The 22551-nt window shown below is 36.5% G+C and overlaps 1 protein-coding gene across 1 annotated transcript in view; it reads left to right on the forward strand.

The window, feature by feature from the left end:
- The window catches only part of TTN (titin), a 276115-nt gene that overhangs the window by 149506 nt on the left and 104058 nt on the right, over positions 1-22551 (forward strand). The window contains exons 173-197 of the mRNA XM_078451133.2: positions 437-580; positions 852-929; positions 4556-4669; positions 5985-6053; positions 8313-8393; positions 9316-9387; positions 10005-10094; positions 10537-10599; positions 11401-11490; positions 13588-13638; positions 14368-14769; positions 14946-15224; positions 15473-15748; positions 15919-16058; positions 16576-16702; positions 16797-17060; positions 18204-18470; positions 18609-18872; positions 18961-19100; positions 19265-19391; positions 19514-19780; positions 19898-20164; positions 20995-21261; positions 21353-21492; positions 21903-22029. Coding sequence (XP_078307259.2) covers positions 437-580; positions 852-929; positions 4556-4669; positions 5985-6053; positions 8313-8393; positions 9316-9387; positions 10005-10094; positions 10537-10599; positions 11401-11490; positions 13588-13638; positions 14368-14769; positions 14946-15224; positions 15473-15748; positions 15919-16058; positions 16576-16702; positions 16797-17060; positions 18204-18470; positions 18609-18872; positions 18961-19100; positions 19265-19391; positions 19514-19780; positions 19898-20164; positions 20995-21261; positions 21353-21492; positions 21903-22029 — 4206 coding nt within the window. The remainder of the gene's footprint in view (positions 1-436; positions 581-851; positions 930-4555; positions 4670-5984; positions 6054-8312; positions 8394-9315; positions 9388-10004; positions 10095-10536; positions 10600-11400; positions 11491-13587; positions 13639-14367; positions 14770-14945; positions 15225-15472; positions 15749-15918; positions 16059-16575; positions 16703-16796; positions 17061-18203; positions 18471-18608; positions 18873-18960; positions 19101-19264; positions 19392-19513; positions 19781-19897; positions 20165-20994; positions 21262-21352; positions 21493-21902; positions 22030-22551) is intronic.

The raw sequence follows: 22551 nt of genomic DNA on the forward strand, positions 1-22551 counted from the left end.
CTTGCCACTCATGACAATTGCTAATTTAAGCCTTGTTCCTTTTTTTCTAATCTAGTATCTCTTGGTCATTTTCTATCCTTTAGTTATTTGTCTTAATTATTCTTAATTAGCTCTGATTTGGGTTATCAATCAGAAACATCTACATAGGGCATCATAGGCATCATAAGCTATATGAAAATTTCTCCTATACGCACAGAAAGGAGGACAGAACTGATGACTATAAATGACATTAAATACCAAAAGGGCTTTTTCAAATATTCAGATAATAGAAACAGAAGTCAGTGCAAATGAGATAGATTTCATCTTCACAAAAATGAGAGAAGATATTAATTGAAACATGGAAAGAAATCAAGGTTACTAGTTCTTATGTTCAGTGCTTTGTGCATTTTAGAATATTGTTCCACGCGTGGAATTAAAATTAACTATATTTTTTAAGTCTATGAAGAACCTGAGGAAATTGCTCCTGAAGAGGAAGAGCCAGTTCCTGTTGTGGAAGAGGAAGAGCCAGTTCCTGTTGTGGAAGAGGAGGAACCAGTTCCTGTTGTGGAAGAGGAGGAACCAGAAGCGCCACCACCAACAGGTACAAGGCAGGATCCTGTACTGTCTAAGAAAATACAACCTTTGATTTTTATATCGATTATATATCTTCTTTAAGATAAAATTCCAGTCTTCTATCTTCTTATTTGAAATTTGACTTCATTGGCAAAACCGGAAGTCATTTGCACACCAAAAGCTATAGAATTTTACAATATGCCTACCAAAGGAATAGGTGTGATCTTCTTCATTCATTCATTAACGTTAAGCCTTTCGTTGTAATCATTTGACTCTAAAAGAAATTATTATCCTTCAAGTGCCTGAAGAACCAAAGAAGGTTGTTCCAGAGAAGAAAGTTCCTGTTATCAAGAAACCAGAAGCTCCACCTCCTAAAGGTACTTATAGTAAAAGAAATCAATATTTGCTTCTTTTCTGTGTGCTGTCTAAATGTGACACTCTTTCTTTATTACGTATTGTGTTGTATTCTGTGTGTAACTGTTATCTAAATGTTGGTGTGTTGGACAGACTCATCAAATTAATGTGTACATATTGCATCTTGAAATTTTATATTATTAAATGCTACTAATATCTTTAAAGTACCTGAGATGGCAAAGAAAGTTGTCCCAGTGAAGAAAGTTCCAACTGTTAAGAAGCCAGAAATACCAGCAGCTAAAGGTATTCATGTCATCATTGATATTATTTTTCTAAAGTAATTTGATATCTGTCCTTGTTGCATAACTAAGGACAAGAATGTCCTGATTTTGTTTTCAGTAATTTTAATGTCGTTCCATTAATTATAGATTCTTTATTCTTAACATGTAAAATGTTTCCAAAAATCTTTTTACAAATAAAACTAATATCTTCAAAGTGCCTGAGGTGCCCAAGAAACTTGTTCCAGTAAAGAAGGAACCTGTACCTGTTACCAAAAAACCAGAAGTCCTGCGAGAAAAAGGTACCTACCGTGAAGAAACAATATCTATTTCTCTGAATCACATCTGAGCATTTTAGTAATAGTGCCCAGAGCAAAACATACCGCCGTTTTTGCAAAACCACTTTTCCCAGGTAAAAAGGGGAAAGTAATGAGGACAAAGAGAAAAAATGAGACAGATAAGCAGGAAAACAAACATAAGGAGATTCAGTGGTGCTATGACGTGGTCCATGTGGTAGAAAAAGACCTCCTCTGATTGAAGGTGTAGAACAGCTCAATCGAGCATATTTTGTTGAATGTCTTATAACTAACAAAACAGTGTACTAGAAAAAAAGAAAATAAGATCTGATCCTGTCTTCAAGCACCTTAACTGCAGTGAGAGGAAAGCACAGCAATAACTCCTATCGAGACAGGAAGTGACCACAACTACAGAGTATAAGGGGTTACAGAAGCACAGAGCGAGGGAGATCAACTTCGGGCAGAGAGGCATCAGGGAAAGCTGTATGAAAGAAATAGCATTTTATGTTTTGATGGATTTTTACATTGTAGTCATTGAGAAAATGGTTTTCTAGGCAAAGGGAAGATTTCAAAAAATATTTTTAACGTTTATTTATTTTTGAGATGGGACGGGAGGGGCAGAGAGAGAGAGCGGGGGCAGAGAGAGAGAGCAGTGGGGGGAAAGACACAGAATCCAAAACAGGCTCCAGGCTCTGAGCTGTCAGCACAGAGCCTGCAGCAGGGCTCCAACCCATGAACCGTGAGATTATGACCTGAGCCAGAGTCAGACGCTTAACCGACTAAGCCACCCAGGCACCCCTAGGCAAAGGGAAGATTTTATCAAAAGGCACAGAAGGTAGAAGAGTCTAGGAAGTTCAAGGGCTGTCAAATAAATTTGTGCAATTTGAGGATGGATTGGTTGTGGTGTATCTTGAAAGACAGGCTGGATATAAAGCTGAGAGTCATATTTTGGAGTTCTTTGAATGTCCCTATGAGATGTGTCCTCTATTCTGTAGGCAACAGGAAGCTTCAAAGGCTTTGAAGCAGATGTACCAATTAGTAAGAGCTGAGCTTCAGAAAAATAACTGGCAGTAGTTCCAGCTACTGGAAGACAGTGATAATAGTAAAGAGCCACTGCAGTTCATTAAGGTCATTAAGAGTTGGACAAGATTGGTGGTGGTAGAAATGGAACAAGAGTGAGAGAAATGGGAGATCTAATTGGTGTCTATTATCAAAATAATTAAGGAAATAGAGGAACCCAAGATGATTGTAAGGATTGTAGCTAGATATCCATGAGGTTCATTGGGTCCCTAACTAATATTAGAAGATAATGAATATATTTTTCACTTTTCAAATACTGAAGGTGGAAATATGCATTTGGAGCTTAGGAAAGAGAGCTGGAGATGTAGATCTAGAAATGAGAGGCACAAGAGTTGCGGGTACAGGAGTGACTGCTTAAAGAATGTAGAGCTGATTTGTAAAGGCTTCAGAGTTAGACCAGTGGAGAACACTGACACTTAAGGGTACACAGAGGAAGAGAAGTAAATGAAGAAGGCTGAGAAGACTCGTGTATAAAATTGGAATGTCCAGAAAAGCCATATTCCCCCACAGTGTCTTATAAGATAAAGTGCTTTCCCCTGTATTCTTTGCCTGCTGTTTGCAGAATCTTGCACATCTTCTAAATTCTTAATAGTAAAAAAAAAAAAATCAATGTCTTTAAAGTGCCTCAAGTGCCCAAGGAAATCGTCCCAGAAAAGAAAGTGTCCATTCCTATTCCTGAAGAGCCAGAAGCTCCACCTGTCCAAGGTACATGGCTGCTCTATAAATCTTGGAAAGATGACAATTGTCTTCATCTTGCTTTGGTTGTAGATGGGTCTTATGTATTTATCTGTTCTCTGTCTTATGTCCTGAAGTTGATATCTTGGGGTCATCTGAAGAATATGTTATTGAGTCTAACTAAGATGATATGTTGTAACTTAGCAGTTACAGGATTCTCTTGTGAATTGAGTCTAAAATATAACATTGTGTTTTTTAAGTTGAAGAGTCTCCTGAGGAAATAATATATGAAGAAAAAGCATCCATAACCATTGGTAGAAAAGTGACTCCCCCTGTTGAAGGTATATATGTGTGTATGTGTGTGTGTGTGTGTGTGTGTGTATACATACACACACACACACAGTATTCATAGGGTGACATTCTTTCTTAAAATTATATACAGAAGCATTCCAGCATATGTTTGCTTCATTTTTCAAATAGTTATACTTCTTTTGAATATAATCTTGAATTTGCTTATTCTTGACAGTAATTGTAAATTCCCAAAGATAGTTTACAAAGCAAAACTGGAATAATTGCATTGGATTCTCAAACAATAACCCCATATCAAATTTTAAGTCATCTCATTTGCTATCAACATACAACAAATAAAGTAGTTAATAGAATGTTTTAGTGTAACAGAAACCTTAACTCTTTTTCTATATAAGTGAATCTGTACAAATTGTATATTTTTGTTTTTGTGACTAAAATCTTTGCAACTGTGTGAAATTTGTATGAGTCTCTGTGAAGAACTTTACAACCTCATATCTTCTGTCAACATTCTTTAAAGAACGTGAAATTCAAAAGTATATTGAGCCTGAAGAACCTGAACCTGAACCACAGCCAGAAGAAATACCAATACAAGGTATTCAATTACTTGGATTATCTTCATCATCATAGACTTCATCTTCATATACATATATATGTTTTATGTTAGTCTGTAAGTCTCTTTGCATCTGTATGTAAGATACTCTTTTTTAAGTGTGCATTTCACTCATATGTATCCTTGTCATTTGTACTGTTGATCTCATGTCAGTGTGGCATATACGGATACTTCCTTTGTTTTTATTGGTGCCTTTGCTGTATTTCTCATCATCTGTGCACAATGTTGATGTTTTTGTGTTTTATGTGGGATACTGTTTTATGTTTTATGTTGGACACTAATAAGAACTTAAAAAGAAAACCTTTTATTTCATGTATGTTTAAATTTCTACTGAATATACTATCTACACACCTGCTAATTAACATATACATGTACTAACACTCCTGAAATACTCTTTCAAGAACCTGAACCGGAAAAGAAGGTTATCGAGAAACCAAAACTCAAACCAAAGCCTGCAGTACCTCCTCCTGCTCCACCTAAGGAAGATGTGAAGGAGAAAATATTCCAACTTAAAGGTATAAAACACCACACCAAAATTTTATTAACCTGCTTCAAACTTCTTTTCAGTCATCAGAAATGGTGCTTGCAAGAAATGTATTACTTTTAAAAGTGTGTGCTTGCAAACACAATCAGGCTGTGGGAATTGCATAGAGACCTGTGTTTTCTGCTGCCTTTGGGTGCTTTGTCTGGTCATGCCTGACAGAAAGTGTATCATGGTTAGCTTCATCCTGGCGATCTGGATGCAGGCGCTGTCCAACTAACTTTCTTACGGAGAAAGGATTTCCTCGTTTCAAAGTGTGATTGCCATGCATATCTTTGAGATCTTGTGCATTTGGGATGTATAAGAAAACTTTGCATGAAATTTTTAACGTTGCAGTAACAAATTTAAAACTCTGTTCTTAAAGAATTTCACGCGCTTTAAAACATACTCTAAATAATATATTTATGGCATTGATAGCTGATATGTGCTCATATACCATCAAAGGAAAGCATATGAATGATAGAAAGTCACTGCTCCCTTACTTTTTTTTTCTTTCACAACTTAATAAAAGCCAAATTGTGTTCTGTAGTGGTCCTCGGTGTAGCCAGAAAGAGTGATTATGAATACATTTGATATCCAGCATCTCTTCTCATTGTTAAGTTTCCCTTCATTCTTTTTGCATTTAGATATTTCTTTGAACTGATGCAATATTACTTAATTTTTAAAATAACATCTTGAAACGCTGAAATAAACTGGCAAAAGCATATTATTCTTTTAATTGTAATATAGTGTTGTCTTATTTGTAGTGTCATGAGATTTCTCAACCTAAAATAATCTACATATAATCTTAGATAAGCACTTTTCCCATACTCACCTACACGTGTACAAAGCCAGGATATTCCAGAGTAATACTGCTTATAATGATTCTTGTCCCTCTTCACTCCTCTTGACCAGTAGGGGTAACTTCTGGTATTTTAAGTCAGACATAGAAAATGGGCTCCTTTTAAGACTACACATCTGTTGATTCATAGTCCATGAAGACGCACACTTAATACACTTCCCTTAATATAAATTTATACTCAAAGGAATATTTCTTCCTCCTGCAAAGAACAAAAATTATCTTCTTTCTCCACCAGACTTATACCTACAACCCAAGGTCAGAGTAAAGAGGCAATGTTTTCATGGTTTAAGCGCGTCTTGTGTGTTCTTTGGTGGCTGCTGTTGGCTGTTATTAATGCTATTTCGTTGTAAGAAAAGCTTGGTTTTGACTCTTAGCGCACATATTTAAAAATTTGCTTCAGATTAGTCTAAATATACAAATAATAAAATTAAGATCATATTCTTTAAAGCTGTTCCAAAGAAGAAAGTTCCTGAAAAACCTGAAGTTCCAGAAAAAGTGGAGCTTAAACCTCTGAAAGGTATTTCACAGTCTGGGAAATGCATTTATATGCATTATCCCTTCATCTGACTTTTGGCTCTTCCTGTCTTCTAGAATGTTCTTTCTTTCTTTCTTTCTTTCTTTCTTTCTTTCTTTCTTTCTTTTTCTTCTTTCTTTTAAGTAATCAGAGTAATCTCATTTATTTCTTGTATTTTTGTAGCTTTTATGGTCCTGGCTCATGAGTGTTGCTTCCTCTGTCTCCCATCAAATTCATACATTTGTGGATAGATATTGTTTATCTTTGTCTCATCTACATATGTCTTCTTGCATTTTCCTAAACTTAAAAATATCACATTTTACTGACTAGCTGAAATTAGTATCAGGACCCATATTAGGTTAAAATGCAGGGAGTTAATATTAGAAAACTTTAGAATTTCGCCTGAACAACAGTATTTTAGCCAGTGTTATAAGCACTAAAAATAAGTCACGCTCTCCTTCTGTATTACTGAGATGACTCATAGAGATTTCCTCAGGCCTTTCCTGTCACTCTCTTGTCACTGACTCCAAGACATTCTTTCAGGTGTACAGATCTCACATTTTAGGGAACATTCTTCATTGCTGCAGGTCATTTTTCAAAATTTATTTCTCTTGACACAGTATTTTCCCTATCTAAACTTAGACCCTAAAGGAAAATAAATGGATCATAAATTTTAGAAAATTTTCTGTTACAAATAAAATTATTAACTTTTCTAGTAAGTATAATGGGTAACAGTGTTCTATTTAAGTAATCAACATATCCAGACCCAGAAACTGAATCTGTTGTTGATTCACTCTGTAATGTTAGAGAAGTCACCCCTCTAAATACACATTTCCTGATTTATAAAATGGGGATTACAAAATAATGTGATAATGTCTGTTAACTAGTGACAAGGAAAAGCCACTCAAACATTCAAATGACATGTAATTACATATAATAGCTTTAAAGATAATAGCTGCAATGGTGTGTTCTGTACCTGAAATGAAATAATATGGAAAAACAAATGCAAAGATGTATTTCCACTATGTCCATCATGTGAGTAAAGGATATATGCCATCCTTATGTTCATTAGATGTGTGGTTGTCTCTCCAGGTTTGATCAATAAAAATGGTTTTACATTGAGAATATTAGTAATCCTAAAATACTATTGAAAGTCACCACAATTTATCATGGTTAAAAAAGTTTAATGTTTAGGTGTGAAATTTTACTTAACATACTTGACAGAAAAAAATCATTTAAAATGAAATGCTTACATATTTACCTTTTGTATATTTAAATTTTGTAGTTATGCAAAGTTATCTTCACATTAAAAAAATAAAACTATTTAGTGAATTGCAAATATCTTGTTTAAAGCACCAAATAGGAAATTTTATAGAAATATCTAAAATTCAGATTTCACATGACTAAATAAATATGGTGTTAAGTGATACAAAATAATGTATTAAATTGATTTTCATTGACATGAGTAGAGACGTAAGGTGGTTCAATAAGCACCCAGTGTTTCTCTTTTTTCCACTCAAATCTTTGAGGGGGCTAGAGGAGGAGGAGGAGAAACATTATACATGCTGTACATATCTTCAACTGTGCCCAACAGTCACTGAAGATGCAAAATAGAATGAACTTAGACTTGGGTCCCTTTTTAGTCTAAAGACCATTTTTTTATTCATTAAAAAGAACTCCAACACCAGCTCTCAAATTCTATAGTTTTATAATTTTAGGTATAATTTCAAAAAGGAGATCTTGAGAAATGATATTTCTCTTCTGTTAAGAAAATGAGAATGGCCCTTTCCCAACATCAAGGTCATCAGCCAGATCCCGTGGCTTTCTTCTCTTACCAGTGGAGAAGATTGAATATTGACACTAACACTTACCAGTATCATTTTAATGTAATTAATGGTTCGTGAGACACCAATATAGATTTGAACAATCTATAATTGTAGATTGGGGCAAAGATGCTGTCAGGAACCCTATATGTGATCAAAGACTCATAAAGTCAATATACAATAACGTCTTCTACCCTCACTTAAGATGAATATATTTGCTTGTAATAAATGCAGTGGAATTTGTCACAAGGCTATGTAGATGTTTGCAGAGGAAATAACTTGAAGTGTATTATTTGCTTTTAAATTCTGTGATATTTATAGGCAGCAAACGTTATTACTTATGCACTGCAGTTAACTAGTTTTGAAAGAGACCTTTTTCTTGTTGAAATTTACTTTTTATATGAATTCACTTCAAAATTTGAAATCATATTCTTTTAAGTGCCTGGAGTTGAAAAGAAAGTTCGCAAATTACTTCCTGAACCTAAGCCTCAACCAAAGGAAGAAGTTGTTCTCAAAAGCGGTATAGTATTTTTCAACTGTTTTTTTTAGCTTTACGTTGACCAGAAACAGACTTGAAAGCTTACAAAATGTTTCTGTCTCTTGGTCAGATTACCTATTCAGATACCTATTTATCACAATTCATTTATAGTTGCATTGAAAATTAGGAAGGTTATCATTTCCATGTCTTTTTTAAAAGAAGACAGAAATTTTGTAAGCACTCACAGTGTTTTGAAATTTACATGAATAGACATAACCAAACTGATAATGCTCTAAGCTAATAATAATGACCACAGCTGTCATGTTTGTAATCACATGATGTAGTAAAATACACTAAGCCTATTAAGTACCCCAAATTACAGAGGAACTATGTAAGCCTAAATTCAGTATTCAGCTTTGAAGTGTAACACAGGACCATCACAACTAATAAGTAACATTTTTAAAAAACTGAACATTTCTTTCTACTAATAAACTATTAAAGAATTGAAAGTAGGATTTTCAGATGAAGAAGTTGTAACATTTTCTTCATGCAGAATTACAGATATCTAGGCCACAGTTCTTTGGCTATCTCCACTTAAGTAAACTTTATACTTATTTAAACACTCCTCATTATATTAGAATGTTGAATTATGATTCGAATTTGTTGCTATTTAAACTTACTCATGTTGTGATTTGGTCATTTTTGCAATGGAGTTGTCTCCAAACAACAGATTGGCTATGTACATGGATATAAAGTGACTCTGAGTGTTATTCTAATTAAGATAGCAACCTTTGATTTTTTTTTCTTAAAAACAAGCACTTCTAGCATAAATGCTAATTGCCCAGTGCACCAGGTGGCATGCTTTTCATTTTCCTTGCTTTGTGCACTATTTGCATTTGTCTAGCTCAACATCTTCATTAGTTTGTTTGTCTTGGTTTACATATAAACCTTTTTGTCTTTTAAGTTCTAAGAAAGAGGCCTGAAGAAGAAGAACCTAAAGTAGAACCTAAAAAACTAGAAAAAGTTAAAAAACCAGGTAGGAATCTCAGTAACAATTCTCTTTTAACAAAATGGACATTTAACAAAAGGTTTATCTTGTAAACATTATCGGAGTTAAATATAAACACAGCTTCATATATCATCTGTGAAATAGTCTGTGCTTTCCATTGTCTGCTTTCTGTTTAAATATCTTTATAGTTATTTCAAATCCATTCATGTATGTCCCTGTACTTCATTGTTGTTAGTACTTTGCCACTGGTCCTTCTGGTAGAAATGATTGTGAAATAATCAAAATGGCTACAAAATAACTTAATGGGAGCGTGTCAGCAAATGTGGCACAGAATTTGGGGGCTTTTAAGTGGGTTGATTTTTATCATTAGTCTATTTTCAAAGGATGTATTTATTGGGAACTGTTATGGAAGTGATTTAGACAGGGGAAGCTGACGGAGTTAGGACCCAAGTGGATGGAATAAGAGAAAGGCAAATAAATTGAGGCAGAGTCAAGAAGAGAAAATAGAAATTAGTTGATACAGTATAAGGTTTTGTTAAAAGCCATTAATGGAGCTTTTGAAAGATAGTTTGATCTGATTATTTCAGGTCAATTGATTTCTAACTATTCAAATAACACTAGAAAATAATCTTACTATCTTAAAGTACCAGAGCCACCTCCAAAAGCTGTTGAAGAGGCTGAAGTACCTCCAGCTGTTACGAAAAGGGAAAGGAAAGTTCCTGAACCAGTAAAAGGTACAAACTTATTGGCACTTTCTTAGTCTCTAAAAATGCAAATATGCATCATTTAAAATACCATTACACTGGCATTAAGATTGGAACACATGACCTTAATCTGCTCATCACATATGGCTTTAATTTTCTATACCATTTCACTTTTATGTGAACTTGGCTAATGACCACCCATTTATCAAATAAATAAGTTTTAAGCGCTAGGAAAGAAATGGGTAATTTGATGAATGACAACATTAGAACCAATCAGATGCTCTACTATTATTTTCCAAATATTTTGTTTCAAATGCAAAATAAACTTAGATCAAATACTTGATTTAATGACTGTATGTGTATAAATTCTAGTATATCCCAAGATCTATTAAGTCTGTCCAATTTTGGTTTGAATTTGTGAAAAACTTCCAAAATACTGCGATAACCTTCTTACTATTGTGAATTATTTTAGTGCCTGAAATTAAGCCAGCAATACCTCTCCCTGGACCTGAACCAAAACCAAAGCCTGAACCAGGTAAGCAAACTTATCCTCAGTGCCAACAGCATATTCCTTCAGGCTTCGTTACAAATAACATGTCAAATAACAAAATTCAACCAAGCAGATGTGAAGATCTAATTGGCTACATGATTAATGAATGGGGCAACACCCGGTCTAGCAAATAGAGGCACCTGAGTTGTACAAAATGGGAGGTTTTTATATGCAGAGGGTGGAGGCAAACAGTTAGGAGCTCAAAAAAGGATTGTTCCCAAGGAGATTGTCTGCCAGGGGGGAAAAAGCAGGGGGTTTTTATCATGCATATTATGTCTTTCTTTCTTTGGGGGTTAGAGAGGACCCAGGTGACCCACTCTTTGGTGCTGATGGGAGGAAAAATCTCCTGACTTACCAGTGAAGGCCACATTTCTGGAGGGAGCTTGAAACTGCAATTAGACCGAGTATAAAGTCCCATTTTGAGAACTTGATCAAATGACACCATTTTGGACCTGCGATTTTCTTTTCTTTTCTTTTCTTTTTTTTTTTTAAGCAAATATGTAGTTAATTTAAAAAGGGAGTAAATGTCCACATGCATCAAAAGATTTCCAATGTCCCAATATATCTTTAGACATTATTTATTTTATTCAATATACTTAAGTATATTGGAATATATTGAATATATTATACTATACAAAGATTATGTTATAGTTAGAACATATTATTCTCTGAAAAACTAGTGATTTAAAATTTTTAAAATTATATCAGAAAAGGCAAATAGGCCACTAAATGAGATTTTAGGAAGAGACAAATGGATACATTAATGCAATGGACATCTCTCTACAGAAGTGAAAATAATCAAACCGCCTCCTGTGGAGCCCGCACCAACTCCCATTGCTGCCCCAGTGACCGTACCAGTAGTTGGAAAGAAAGCAGGTATTTGTTCTATAGTTTTCTTTTTGCTTGTTTGTTTTAATGGCTTAATAAAAGTATTCATACTTCATTAAAATTCAAGCCCTCTTGTTGAAATGTAGGTATCATCAAGGTGGGGGAGCAGGGGTGTGTATAAATTCTTGATTAAATTTTTATCATCTTATGTCCTTTACCAAACTAATCTGTCACCCATGGGTACATACTGTGTTTTGATTGAAATATACATTCCTTCAAAGCATCATTGCTTTATATGCTTTTGAAATTAAGAAATGAATATGTTCAAGGCTGATGAAAACAAAGGAGACAGACAGACTCTCTAAGGACATACATCTAGGCAGCCTGTGGATATTCAAATTTCCCCCATGTGACCTGTAGGAAACATTTCTCCTTCTTTAAAAAAGACTGCATATTAAGATAATGAGAAAGTTCAGGAAAAAAAGACTGCATATTAAGAAATGAGAAAGTTCAGGAAAGTTCAGGAAAAGTTCAGTGTTATGATGATTGCATAACACTGTGAATATACTTAATGCAACTGAATTGTATACCTGTTACAGTGGTTAAAATGGTAAATTTTATGTTGGTGTATTTTACCACAACAAAAAAAGGAGAGACCAAAAAAAGACAACGTAGTTCAGCCTTTAAATCTATATAAGACTTTAGGTCAATAGTAATTTTCTTAGATGTACTAACTCTGTGGCATTAACTATCTCAGGTACAAACTTAAGTTACTTATAAATTGTACATAAACTATTAGTAGTTTGTCACTTGATGATAATCTCAAAACCAAAAATGATTTGATATGTATTGATCATTGATAAATATGTATCCTAACTATTTGATCCTTGGCTAGTTATTTAACCTGTTTAAATTCTAAATTTCCTAGTCTGTAAAATCAGATTCATAATTATATCTGCCTCATAGGATCATTGTAAGGATTAAATATATATAAAACAGTACAGTGCCACCTGGCATATAGTAAAGCACAATAAATTTTTCATTATGTTTAATGACAGACAATATACTGTATTCTTTGGGTTGTAGTTTAACTTTAATATTTATTTATGTTAATATATTTGTCACTGATATTTATGATTTAGGCATTATTCTGTTAAATTTTTATAATTGCAATGTAATACCTTTCATTAGCTCAGGAAAGGATCCTAACTGCCAGTGAGCTAATTAAACGTGCATAAAAATGAAGCTTTTCTCACACTCCCAGCGGCTGAAACTAGAGAGTTGGTTCTATAGTTTATATTTTGCCACATTAATAATTTCATTAAACTCTAAATAGAGGAACTGTCTTACTTCTCCCTTAGTTCATTGTCTGATTAAGGGAACTCTTCAAAGGAATCCGTATGTGTGTAACACATAGACCCTCCTCTTTCCTCAGTCTTTACTGGATTTGTCTGCCCAGTTAAAAAAACAAAAACAAAAAATAGACTTGGGGTGCCTGGGTGACTTGGTTAAGCAGCTGACTTCAGCTCAGGTCATGATCTCACAGTCTGTGAGTTTAAGCCCCCCGTGGGGCTCTGTGCTCACAGCTCAGTATCTGGAGCCTGCTTCCGATTCTGTGTCTCTCTCTCTCTCTCTGCCCCTCCCATGCTTGCTCTCTGTCTCTCTCGAAAATAATAAACATTAAAAAAAAAAAATAGGCTTTTGGTAATTTCTGGGCCATTTCCCTTTTGCCTACATTGATTCCTTGTTGACAAAAACTTCTTTCCTCGATTCACTTACCCAACACATACAAAATCATATCAAATACTTTGCATAGCTACGCAAGAGTAAAACTTCCTCATAAGGCAAGAGTAAGCCTTCTCCCAGAAATGGGAGAAGAATAAAATCACTTGCTGAAAGCGATTTTTAAATCCTAAATATGTTGGTAATTTGGCTTGGTCACATCATTGACCAGAATGATACTGATCAAAATATGCCTTCTTGGAAGTAGCAAAGTATTGTCCATCGAAGTCATATAAATAAAGTCAATTTCTCTTCATGCATTAATATTTATAATAAAGAACATGATTCACCCTGCATGGTTTACTATGACACATAAAATAGATCTAAAAATTGTTTAAATGCTGAATTTTCTTTGTATCTCAGAAGCCAAAGCACCTAAAGAGGAAGCTGCCAAGCCGAAAGGTCCCATCAAAGGTAAGAGTCATTTCCCTGCACCTCAATTGTAACCTTTCACTCTGGGAAACTTTACATTCAAGAGGGAAAAAAAGTGCTGCTATAAACATTGGGGTCTGGGGGCGGGTGGGGGAGAGGGAAAATGGGTGATGGGCATTGAGGAGGGCACTTGTTGGGATGAGCACTGGGTGTTGTATGTAAGCCAATTTGGCAATAAATTCTATTTTAAAAAAATAAAATGCCAAAAGAAAAAAAAACTACAGAAAAAAAAGAGGAAAAAAGTTTTAAAATTTATAACAATTTTCATTATTCCCAATTGATTCTGCTAAAACGAATATGTCTTCTGATAGTTCAAGTACTGTAACTCTAATATTATTCAAGTGGGTATTATATATAACCAATTATATTTTAGCATAATGAACCCCATACATTCTTAGGTTCATTCTTCATATGTTTGATATTTATACATGACAGATAAAATAATTAGACATTAATTGGGACATTTTATATTTGGTTTAAAACTTGAGAAAACGAAGAGCATTTATTATTCATGGCTTCCTTATACCATCTCATTTTCCTATCTGAAAGAAGGCAGTATAAATTCAATTGACCTTTCAATTGCTTAGTCTTTAGTTTTCTCTTCTTGTCTTCAAGTTGCTCTACCAGTGGTATTACCCAGCAGACAGCTAGGTATGCCCTTCTGACCCTAATGAAAATGCCAAATCAACTTTTAACTTTATTTTGAATCAGGTGTAGCCAAAAAGACTCCTTCACCAATAGAAGTTGAAAGGAAAAAGTTAAGACCAGGAAGTGGTGGGGAGAAACCTCCCGATGAAGCCCCATTCACGTACCAGCTAAAGGCTGTGCCATTGAAGTTCGTGAAAGAAATCAAAGACATCGTCTTGACTGAAGCAGAGTCAGTTGGGTCTTCTGCAATCTTTGAGTGTTTAGTCTCCCCCTCCACTGCAATTACAAGCTGGATGAAAGATGGTAGCAATATCCGTGAGAGCCCAAAGCACAGATTCATCGCAGATGGTAAAGACAGAAAGTTGCATATTATGGATGTCCAGCTTTCTGATGCCGGCGAATACACCTGTGTGTTACGTTTGGGAAATAAGGAGAAGACCTCCACGGCTAAGCTTGTTGTAGAAGGTAATTTCCAGTCTTCTAAATATGGTCCCTATTACATTTTAATACAACAAACCTCAGTAGCCATTTTTATTGTAACTTTGGACAACACCAAAAAGAGTCGTTTGTTTAATATCATTGAAAATATTGTATGTAATTGGAAAGTCTTTGCAGATTTTTAATACTGAAATTCCCCACAGAACTTCCCGTGCGTTTTGTAAAGACACTTGAAGAGGAGGTCACGGTGGTAAAAGGACAGCCACTGTACTTGAGCTGTGAGTTAAACAAAGAGCGTGATGTAGTCTGGAGGAAGGATGGGAAGATTGTGGTGGAGAAACCTGGCAAAATTGTGCCCGGCATCATTGGCTTGATGAGAGCCCTGACCATCAATGATGCAGATGACCATGATGCTGGAACATACACAGTTACTGTGGAAAATGCCAACAACCTGGAATGTTCATCCTGTGTCAAAGTAGTAGGTTAGTACTTTGCCAGGAAATTTTGTTCTGCTTATTATACTTATTAGTACTGCTCATTATGTTAACAAAATGGAAGAGAGAACTTTATTTCCAAACCTTGTACCTTACCTAAGAGGGGGAATAGCAACACATCATAACAAATTAATTATTTCCGGTTTTGAGAATGTTTTTTTTTTTTCTATTTCTGAAATTTACTAAGCAAGGTATTTATATTATATGAGTGTTTTTCTGACCTCATTTTCATGCAGAAGTCATTAGAGACTGGCTGGTGAAACCTATCCGAGATCAGCATGTGAAACCCAAGGGGACAGCCATTTTTGCCTGTGTAATAGCAAAGGATACTCCAAACATTAAGTGGTTCAAGGGATATGATGAAATCCCCTTGGAACCAAATGATAAGACTGAGATAGTAAAAGAAGGAAATAAGCTATTCCTCAAAGTCAAGAATGCTACACCAGAAGACATTGATGAATATGCAGTGGAAATTGAAGGGAAGAGATACCCTGCAAAGCTGACACTTGGAGGTATAACACTCTTTACTTTTATTCTAAAAGATAAGTTTTGTGTGTAAATAAGGCAAAACAACACATCAATAAATAAATAAATAAATAAATAAAAAGGGGAAAGAAGAAAGAAACCAAAGCATTGTCAGATTGTTGAAAGCATTATGATTTTTCATCCCTGACCAATACAGAGCGTGAAGTTGAATTGCTTAAACCAATAGAGGATGTTACCATTTACGAGAAAGAAAGTGCAAGCTTTGATGCAGAAATCTCAGAGGCAGACATTCCTGGACAATGGAAACTGAAGGGAGAACTTCTGCGGCCCTCACCTGTGAGTCATTTCTGGTTTTAAATTGTCAGTCACATAAAATGTCCACATTGTATATTCAGATTTAACATTCAGATTTGGTTCAATAACGATGGAGTTATTTCAGGGTTCTAAAGTCTCAAAGGTGGGGGGGAGAACTTTGATGCACTATTTGTGGACAGCTCAGGCAATTTTTTAATATTTTATGTCAAGATTTTTTCCTTATTTTTTAAGTTTACTTATTTATTTTGAGAGAAGACACGAAGGGGGGAGGGGCAGAGGGCGAGGGAAAGAGAGAGAATCGCACGCAGGCTCCACACTGTCAGTGCAGAGACCGATGTCGGGCTCAAACTCACAAACCGTGAGATCTTGACCTGAGCTGCAATCAAGAGGTGGCTGCTTAACTGACTGAACTACCCAGGCGCCCCTTACTTACTTTTATTAGTAATTTTTATGATATCTTTAGACATCTGTATCTGAAACATTTCTCCTTGAGGGAAATTATCTCATCCAAATGCTAACTAAGACCATTGTTTTTCAGACCTGTGAAATCAGAGCAGAAGGTGGAAAACGGTTCTTAACTTTGCACAAAGTCAAACTGGACCAAGCTGGGGAAGTCCTTTACCAGGCACTTAATGCGTTTACAACTGCCATTCTGACAGTAAAAGGTATGGCCTTATAGAGTGCATGAGGTGGGCTCAACTTCATTACACAGCCCTGGGCATTCTGAAAAAAACCTCATTCTTAATGTTTGATTTTCAGAAATCGAACTTGACTTTGCTGTGCCCCTGAAGGATGTCACTGTTCCAGAAAGACGACAGGCTCGATTTGAATGTGTTCTCACTCGAGAGGCGAATGTTATATGGTCTAAAGGACCTGATATAATCAAGGCATCTGACAAGTTTGATATCATTGCTGATGGAAAGAAACACATTCTTGTTATCAATGATTCTCAATTCAGTGACGAAGGGGTCTATACTGCTGAGGTGGAGGGCAAGAAGAGCTCAGCACGATTATTTGTTACAGGTAAGAGCTGATGAGATGAGATCTGGCTAGAATATCCTACATTTAAACACACAGACATATGACTTTAAAGATAGAATGCTGTGTGTGCCATTCCCAGCCTGTCAACAACCAGTGTTATGGCTGGACCACCCCTTGTGGTTCTTGTTATGATTGCAAAATGCACTCAGCAGCACCCATCAGGAAACATCAAAAGAGACAAGGTTTATTACTCACAGGACCTGGAAATTACATAGCACAATGGGCCACAGTGCCAGAAGTGTGTGTGTGTGTGTGTGTGTGTGTGTGTGTGTGTGTGTGTGTTTTGGAAGAGGGAGTGAGGGGTAGAGAGTGGACCTGGGGGTTCCACTTTTATTGAGGTTGAGGGTCTGTGGTTTTATGGGCTCACTCTTTATTGGTAAATTTAAAACATAAGAGCAGGAATTTAAAGTGAGGGAAGAAAGGAGCACCTGCGTGGCTCAATTGGTTAAGCGTCTGACTTTGGCTCAGGTCATGATCTCACAGTCTGTGGTTTCGAGCACCGCATCAGGCTCTGTGCTGACAGCTCAGAGCCTGGAGCCTGCTTCAGATTTTGTGTCTCCCTCTCTCTTTCTCTGTCCCTCTCACTTGTGCTCTCTCTCTCTCTCTCTCAAAAAATGAATAAACATTAAAAAAAATTTTTTTTAAGTGAGGGAAGAGAAAAAACATGCAGCCCAAACTGGCTGTTTGGTCAGTTATCAAAATCAACCAAGGTCCCCAAAACAGAGGAGGCTGTGGGGTGTGCTGGGGAGGGACCCAGTCTAGCTCCTTATCTAGCCCTGTGGCTGGCAAGGTGTTTTTCAGGATAGCCATCTCTGAGGTAGATGCTTGGCAATCAAAGCTTAAGTCAGGTACTTGCATCACAAAAAGAAAAGCCAACTGTCAAGGCTTATGCTGCAAACACCAAGTTCTAATAACAATAAGTTCCAAGTGGCACCACAACTTTACTGTCAAATTGCCACCAAAAAAAGCCCCTCAATTTTTTTTTTAATTAAGGATGACTCCATTTGAAAGGACGAATAAATAAATGCTATGTGAAATGGTTCCTTTTGACCTTGGCAGATTAGAGTGGAATATTTCTGAAGGTAAATTGTATGTCTAAGCAAATTCTCCACGCTTCCACTGCAGGTATAAGGTTGAAATTCATATCGCCTCTTGAAGACCAAACGGTGAAAGAAGGCGAAACAGCAACTTTTGTTTGTGAGCTTTCACATGAAAAGATGCATGTTGTCTGGTTCAAAAATGATGCCAAACTCCACACAAGCAGGACTGTACTCATCTCATCTGAGGGCAAGACCCACAAGCTGGAAATGAGAGAGGTGACGCTGGACGATATATCCCAGATAAAAGCTCAAGTGAAGGACCTGAGCTCCACTGCAAACCTGAAGGTCTTAGGTAAATCTGACCAATGATAACTAGATAGCTGCTTTGGGGACAGTGAGAGTGGGCGGTCCTTACATATTTTGCAACTTGTAATTCTCATAAACTCGAATTTTCACATGCTTCTGACAATCTGCTGAACCACTTTCACAGAGGCCGATCCCTACTTCACCGTGAAATTACACGACAAAACTGGAGTTGAGAAGGATGAGATTATTCTCAGGTGTGAGGTGAGTAAAGACGTACCAGTGAAATGGTTCAAAGATGGCGAAGAGATTGTAGCTTCACCGAAATACTCTATCAAGATGGATGGCCTGCGCTGCATCTTAAAAATCAAAAAGGCAGAACTTAAAGATAAAGGCGAATATATGTGTGACTGTGGCACCGACCAGACAAAAGCCAATGTTACTGTTGAGGGTGAGTCGCTCAAAAATTTTAAACTCATGCTATCTGAACATGAAGTTTATTTGTTCAGTCATCCTAACAAATTTCTGTGGAATTTCAGCTCGACTAATAAAAGTGGAAAAACCTCTGTATGGAGTGGAATTGTTTGTTGGTGAAACAGCTCGCTTTGAAATTGAACTTTCAGAACCAGATGTTCATGGCCAGTGGAAGTTGAAAGGAGAGCCTTTAACTGCTTCCCCTGTAAGTCAAGATTATCTGACCACACACGCAGGGCGTGCTTGGTGGTTTGGGGTGGAAAAAAAAGATATACTTCTGGTTTACAATGTCTTGATGATTGGTAAGGATAACCAGTTATGAAAATGATGTTCTTCTTGCTCCTTCCTTTTGCCTTTCACTCCGAACAGGACTGTGAAATCATTGAAGATGGGAAGAAGCATATTCTGGTCCTTTATAACTGCCAACTGGATATGACAGGGGAGGTGTCCTTCCAGGCTGCCAATGCTAAATCTGCAGCCAATCTGAAAGTGAAAGGTAGGCTCTGCCTGTCAGCCACCCTTTTGTTATTTTCTTTGCAAGACTTCGAGACCCTGACTTGATCAGGGGTCATGAATGGAAGCCTAATCTGGCTTATCCACATCACCCTCTTCTTGCAGAACTGCCACTCATCTTCATCACCCCTCTCAGTGATGTTAAAGTCTTTGAGAAAGATGAGGCTAAGTTTGAGTGTGAAGTATCCAGGGAGCCCAAAACATTCCGTTGGCTGAAAGGAACCCAGGAAATCACAGGTGATGACAAATTTGAGCTTATAAAGGATGGCACCAGACATTCATTGGTGATCAAGTCAGCTGCTTTTGAAGATGAAGCAAAATACATGTTTGAAGCCGAAGATAAACACACAAGTGGCAAACTGATCATTGAAGGTAAATATTCTTTTATTAAATAGACCACATTTATTTATTTATTTATTTATTTAGCTTTTATTTTTATAGTTCCTCCTTAAGGGCTGGAATTAATTAGTTTTTTTTTTTTCTTGATAGGAATCCGACTCAAATTCCTCACCCCACTCAAGGATGTAACAGCCAAAGAGAGGGAAACTGCTGTGTTCACTGTGCACCTGTCCCACGATAACATCCGAGTTAAGTGGTTCAAAAACGACCAGCGCCTGCATACCAGCAGATCCGTCTGGATGGACGATGAAGGGAAAACTCATTCCATCACATTCAGAGACCTCTCTATTGACGATACCTCGCAAATTAAAGTCGAAGCTATGGGGCTAAGTTCAGAAGCTAAACTCACTGTGCTTGGTAGGTGTTTTCTATTTAACTTTATTACATTAAATTCAACAGAAATTTGTGGAGTATCTATCATATAAAACAGTCTTCTGAGTGTTATATTGCATGAAAGCAGTGCTGTCCTTAAGAAACTATCACAAACATTATCAAGCCTCTTTCTAAAATATTTTTACCTAAAAATATGAGGACTTTCAAGTAATATAGATTTGGGCTCATGAAATAACCAATTGAAATCAGAAATAAAACTCCTAATTATTGAGCCCTATCATCTTTAAAATAGGAATAGAAGTACTTCCCATCTCCTTACTTCATCAAAATTATTTCAGAAGGGTATCTTCCAACTTCTAATAAGAGAGGAAACACAGCACTAACATTAAAAAAAATCATTGTTTTTCTTGGCCCCTTAATATCAAGCAGATTACATATGAGGTCTAACATGTAGAAACTATTAAAGGTGAACTATTGATTGATATAAGAAAAACTAATAACATGAATCCGAAAGCTTAAAGGTAAACTAGAGGTAATAGATTTGCTAAGGAATTAGAAATTTAGCCGAGCAATGAAGGAACACATAATCATATTTGAAGCTAAATTTCATAGTATCTTTCAAACCACTATTAATAACATACTTTAAAATATAGATGGATTAGATCTTGACAGATCACATGCATTGATTCCCTTTCTAACCTTTAGACAACTTCTGAACATAAGCATGTCAAATAAGCAGAAGCTGGGTACAGTTTTAAACTATGCCCAGAACTGTGAGCTGCTTCTTAAACTCTCCAAGGGACCGCATTTCTTCAGTGGTTAATGGAATGTTTTCACTTATACTTTACTTGCAGAGGGAGATCCATACTTTACCGGAAAGCTTCAAGACTACACTGCCGTAGAGAAAGATGAAGTGGTTCTACAGTGTGAAATCAGCAAAGCAGATGCACCAGTGACATGGTTTAAGGATGGCAAAGAAATAAAACCATCTAAAAATGCTATTATCAAGGCAGATGGCAAGAAGCGCATATTAATCCTAAAGAAAGCCTTGAAATCAGATATTGGACAGTATACCTGTGACTGTGGGACAGATAAGACCTCAGGAAAGCTCAACATTGAAGGTAAGGAATTTCCATGAGTTTGACTCTTGAAGCTGATTGGGGTTATTTCTGCCCGAGGCTAATGACGCATGCTGACCCTTCACTTTTCTAGATCGGGAGATCAAAATGGTGCGACCCCTGCACAGCGTAGAGGTGATGGAGACTGAGACGGCCCGCTTTGAAACTGAAATCTCTGAAGAGGACATCCATGCCAACTGGAAACTCAAGGGAGAGGCACTACTCCAAACACCTGTAAGGCTATTTCTGAACTTGTCAACACCTAGAGGAGCTGTGTGAAATAAAAAAGGACAGGCAACAAGTCAGAATGCATGCAGGGCATTTAAAACATGCTATCAGGTTCTCTATCAGACCTAAAGAGAGAGATTAGGATCTACAGATCCACATAAATCGTGCATTCTTTTTGATCCAGCATAGTGGTATAGGTTGTAGATATTCTGTGATGCTGCTAGTTGGTTCAGAATTCTACAGATAAAAGAAAGTTCGCTTTCTTGATATTTCCTGTAAGCTTTATTTCATGAAAAAGAGCTCAAATTACATCAAGTCTTGTCACTAGTTATTTGTAACATTCCTTAAGCTCTGATAGTCTCAGAAAAAATACCAAAGCTTATTTCCTGTGAAACCTTTTTTCTCTTTTGGCACAGGATTGTGAGATCAAGGAAGAAGGCAAAGTGCACTTCCTTATTTTGCACAACTGCCGCCTGGACCAGACAGGCGGGGTGGATTTCCAAGCTGCCAATGCTAAATCTAGTGCCCACCTCCGAGTGAAACGTAAGTAATAGGTGTTTCTGCTGAAAAGGAAGGATGTACTTTTGCAGAAAATGAATGTGCATGCAATTAATTGGAATTATTTAATTAATTAGAAAACATTATTAAGGTACAGACACTGGCTTTCTTGACATCCTAACACACACATGGTTTCATTTCCAAAGTTTTGGACATTTCATTGACCTTGCTGGCCATTGGAACAAAATAAAAATAAGTGAGTCAGATTCTCTTACTGTGTAATCCTTCCATTCAAAGTCGCAATGCATGCAATAAGAATCTAACTCAGAACTCTTGAAGACCACATACCCCCATGGCTGTTACAACTGCAGCACTACAGAAAAACTTGGCTGTGTGGGCATCTCAGACTGAAGAAGGGAGGCAGGGTGCTTGGGCTAACATTTTTGGAAGGTGCAAAGTGTTTGATGGATATGGACAGGCTATGTGATTGAGGGCCCCTCGTCCTCTCCCAATCACAGTCTTAGTTATTTTGGAAGTCACATACCACATGTAGCAAGAGGAACTTGA

Source organism: Panthera onca, chromosome C1 (genome assembly GCF_046562875.1).
Source record: "Panthera onca isolate mPanOnc1 chromosome C1, mPanOnc1 haplotype 2, whole genome shotgun sequence".
NCBI classification, from domain to species: domain Eukaryota; kingdom Metazoa; phylum Chordata; class Mammalia; order Carnivora; family Felidae; genus Panthera; species Panthera onca.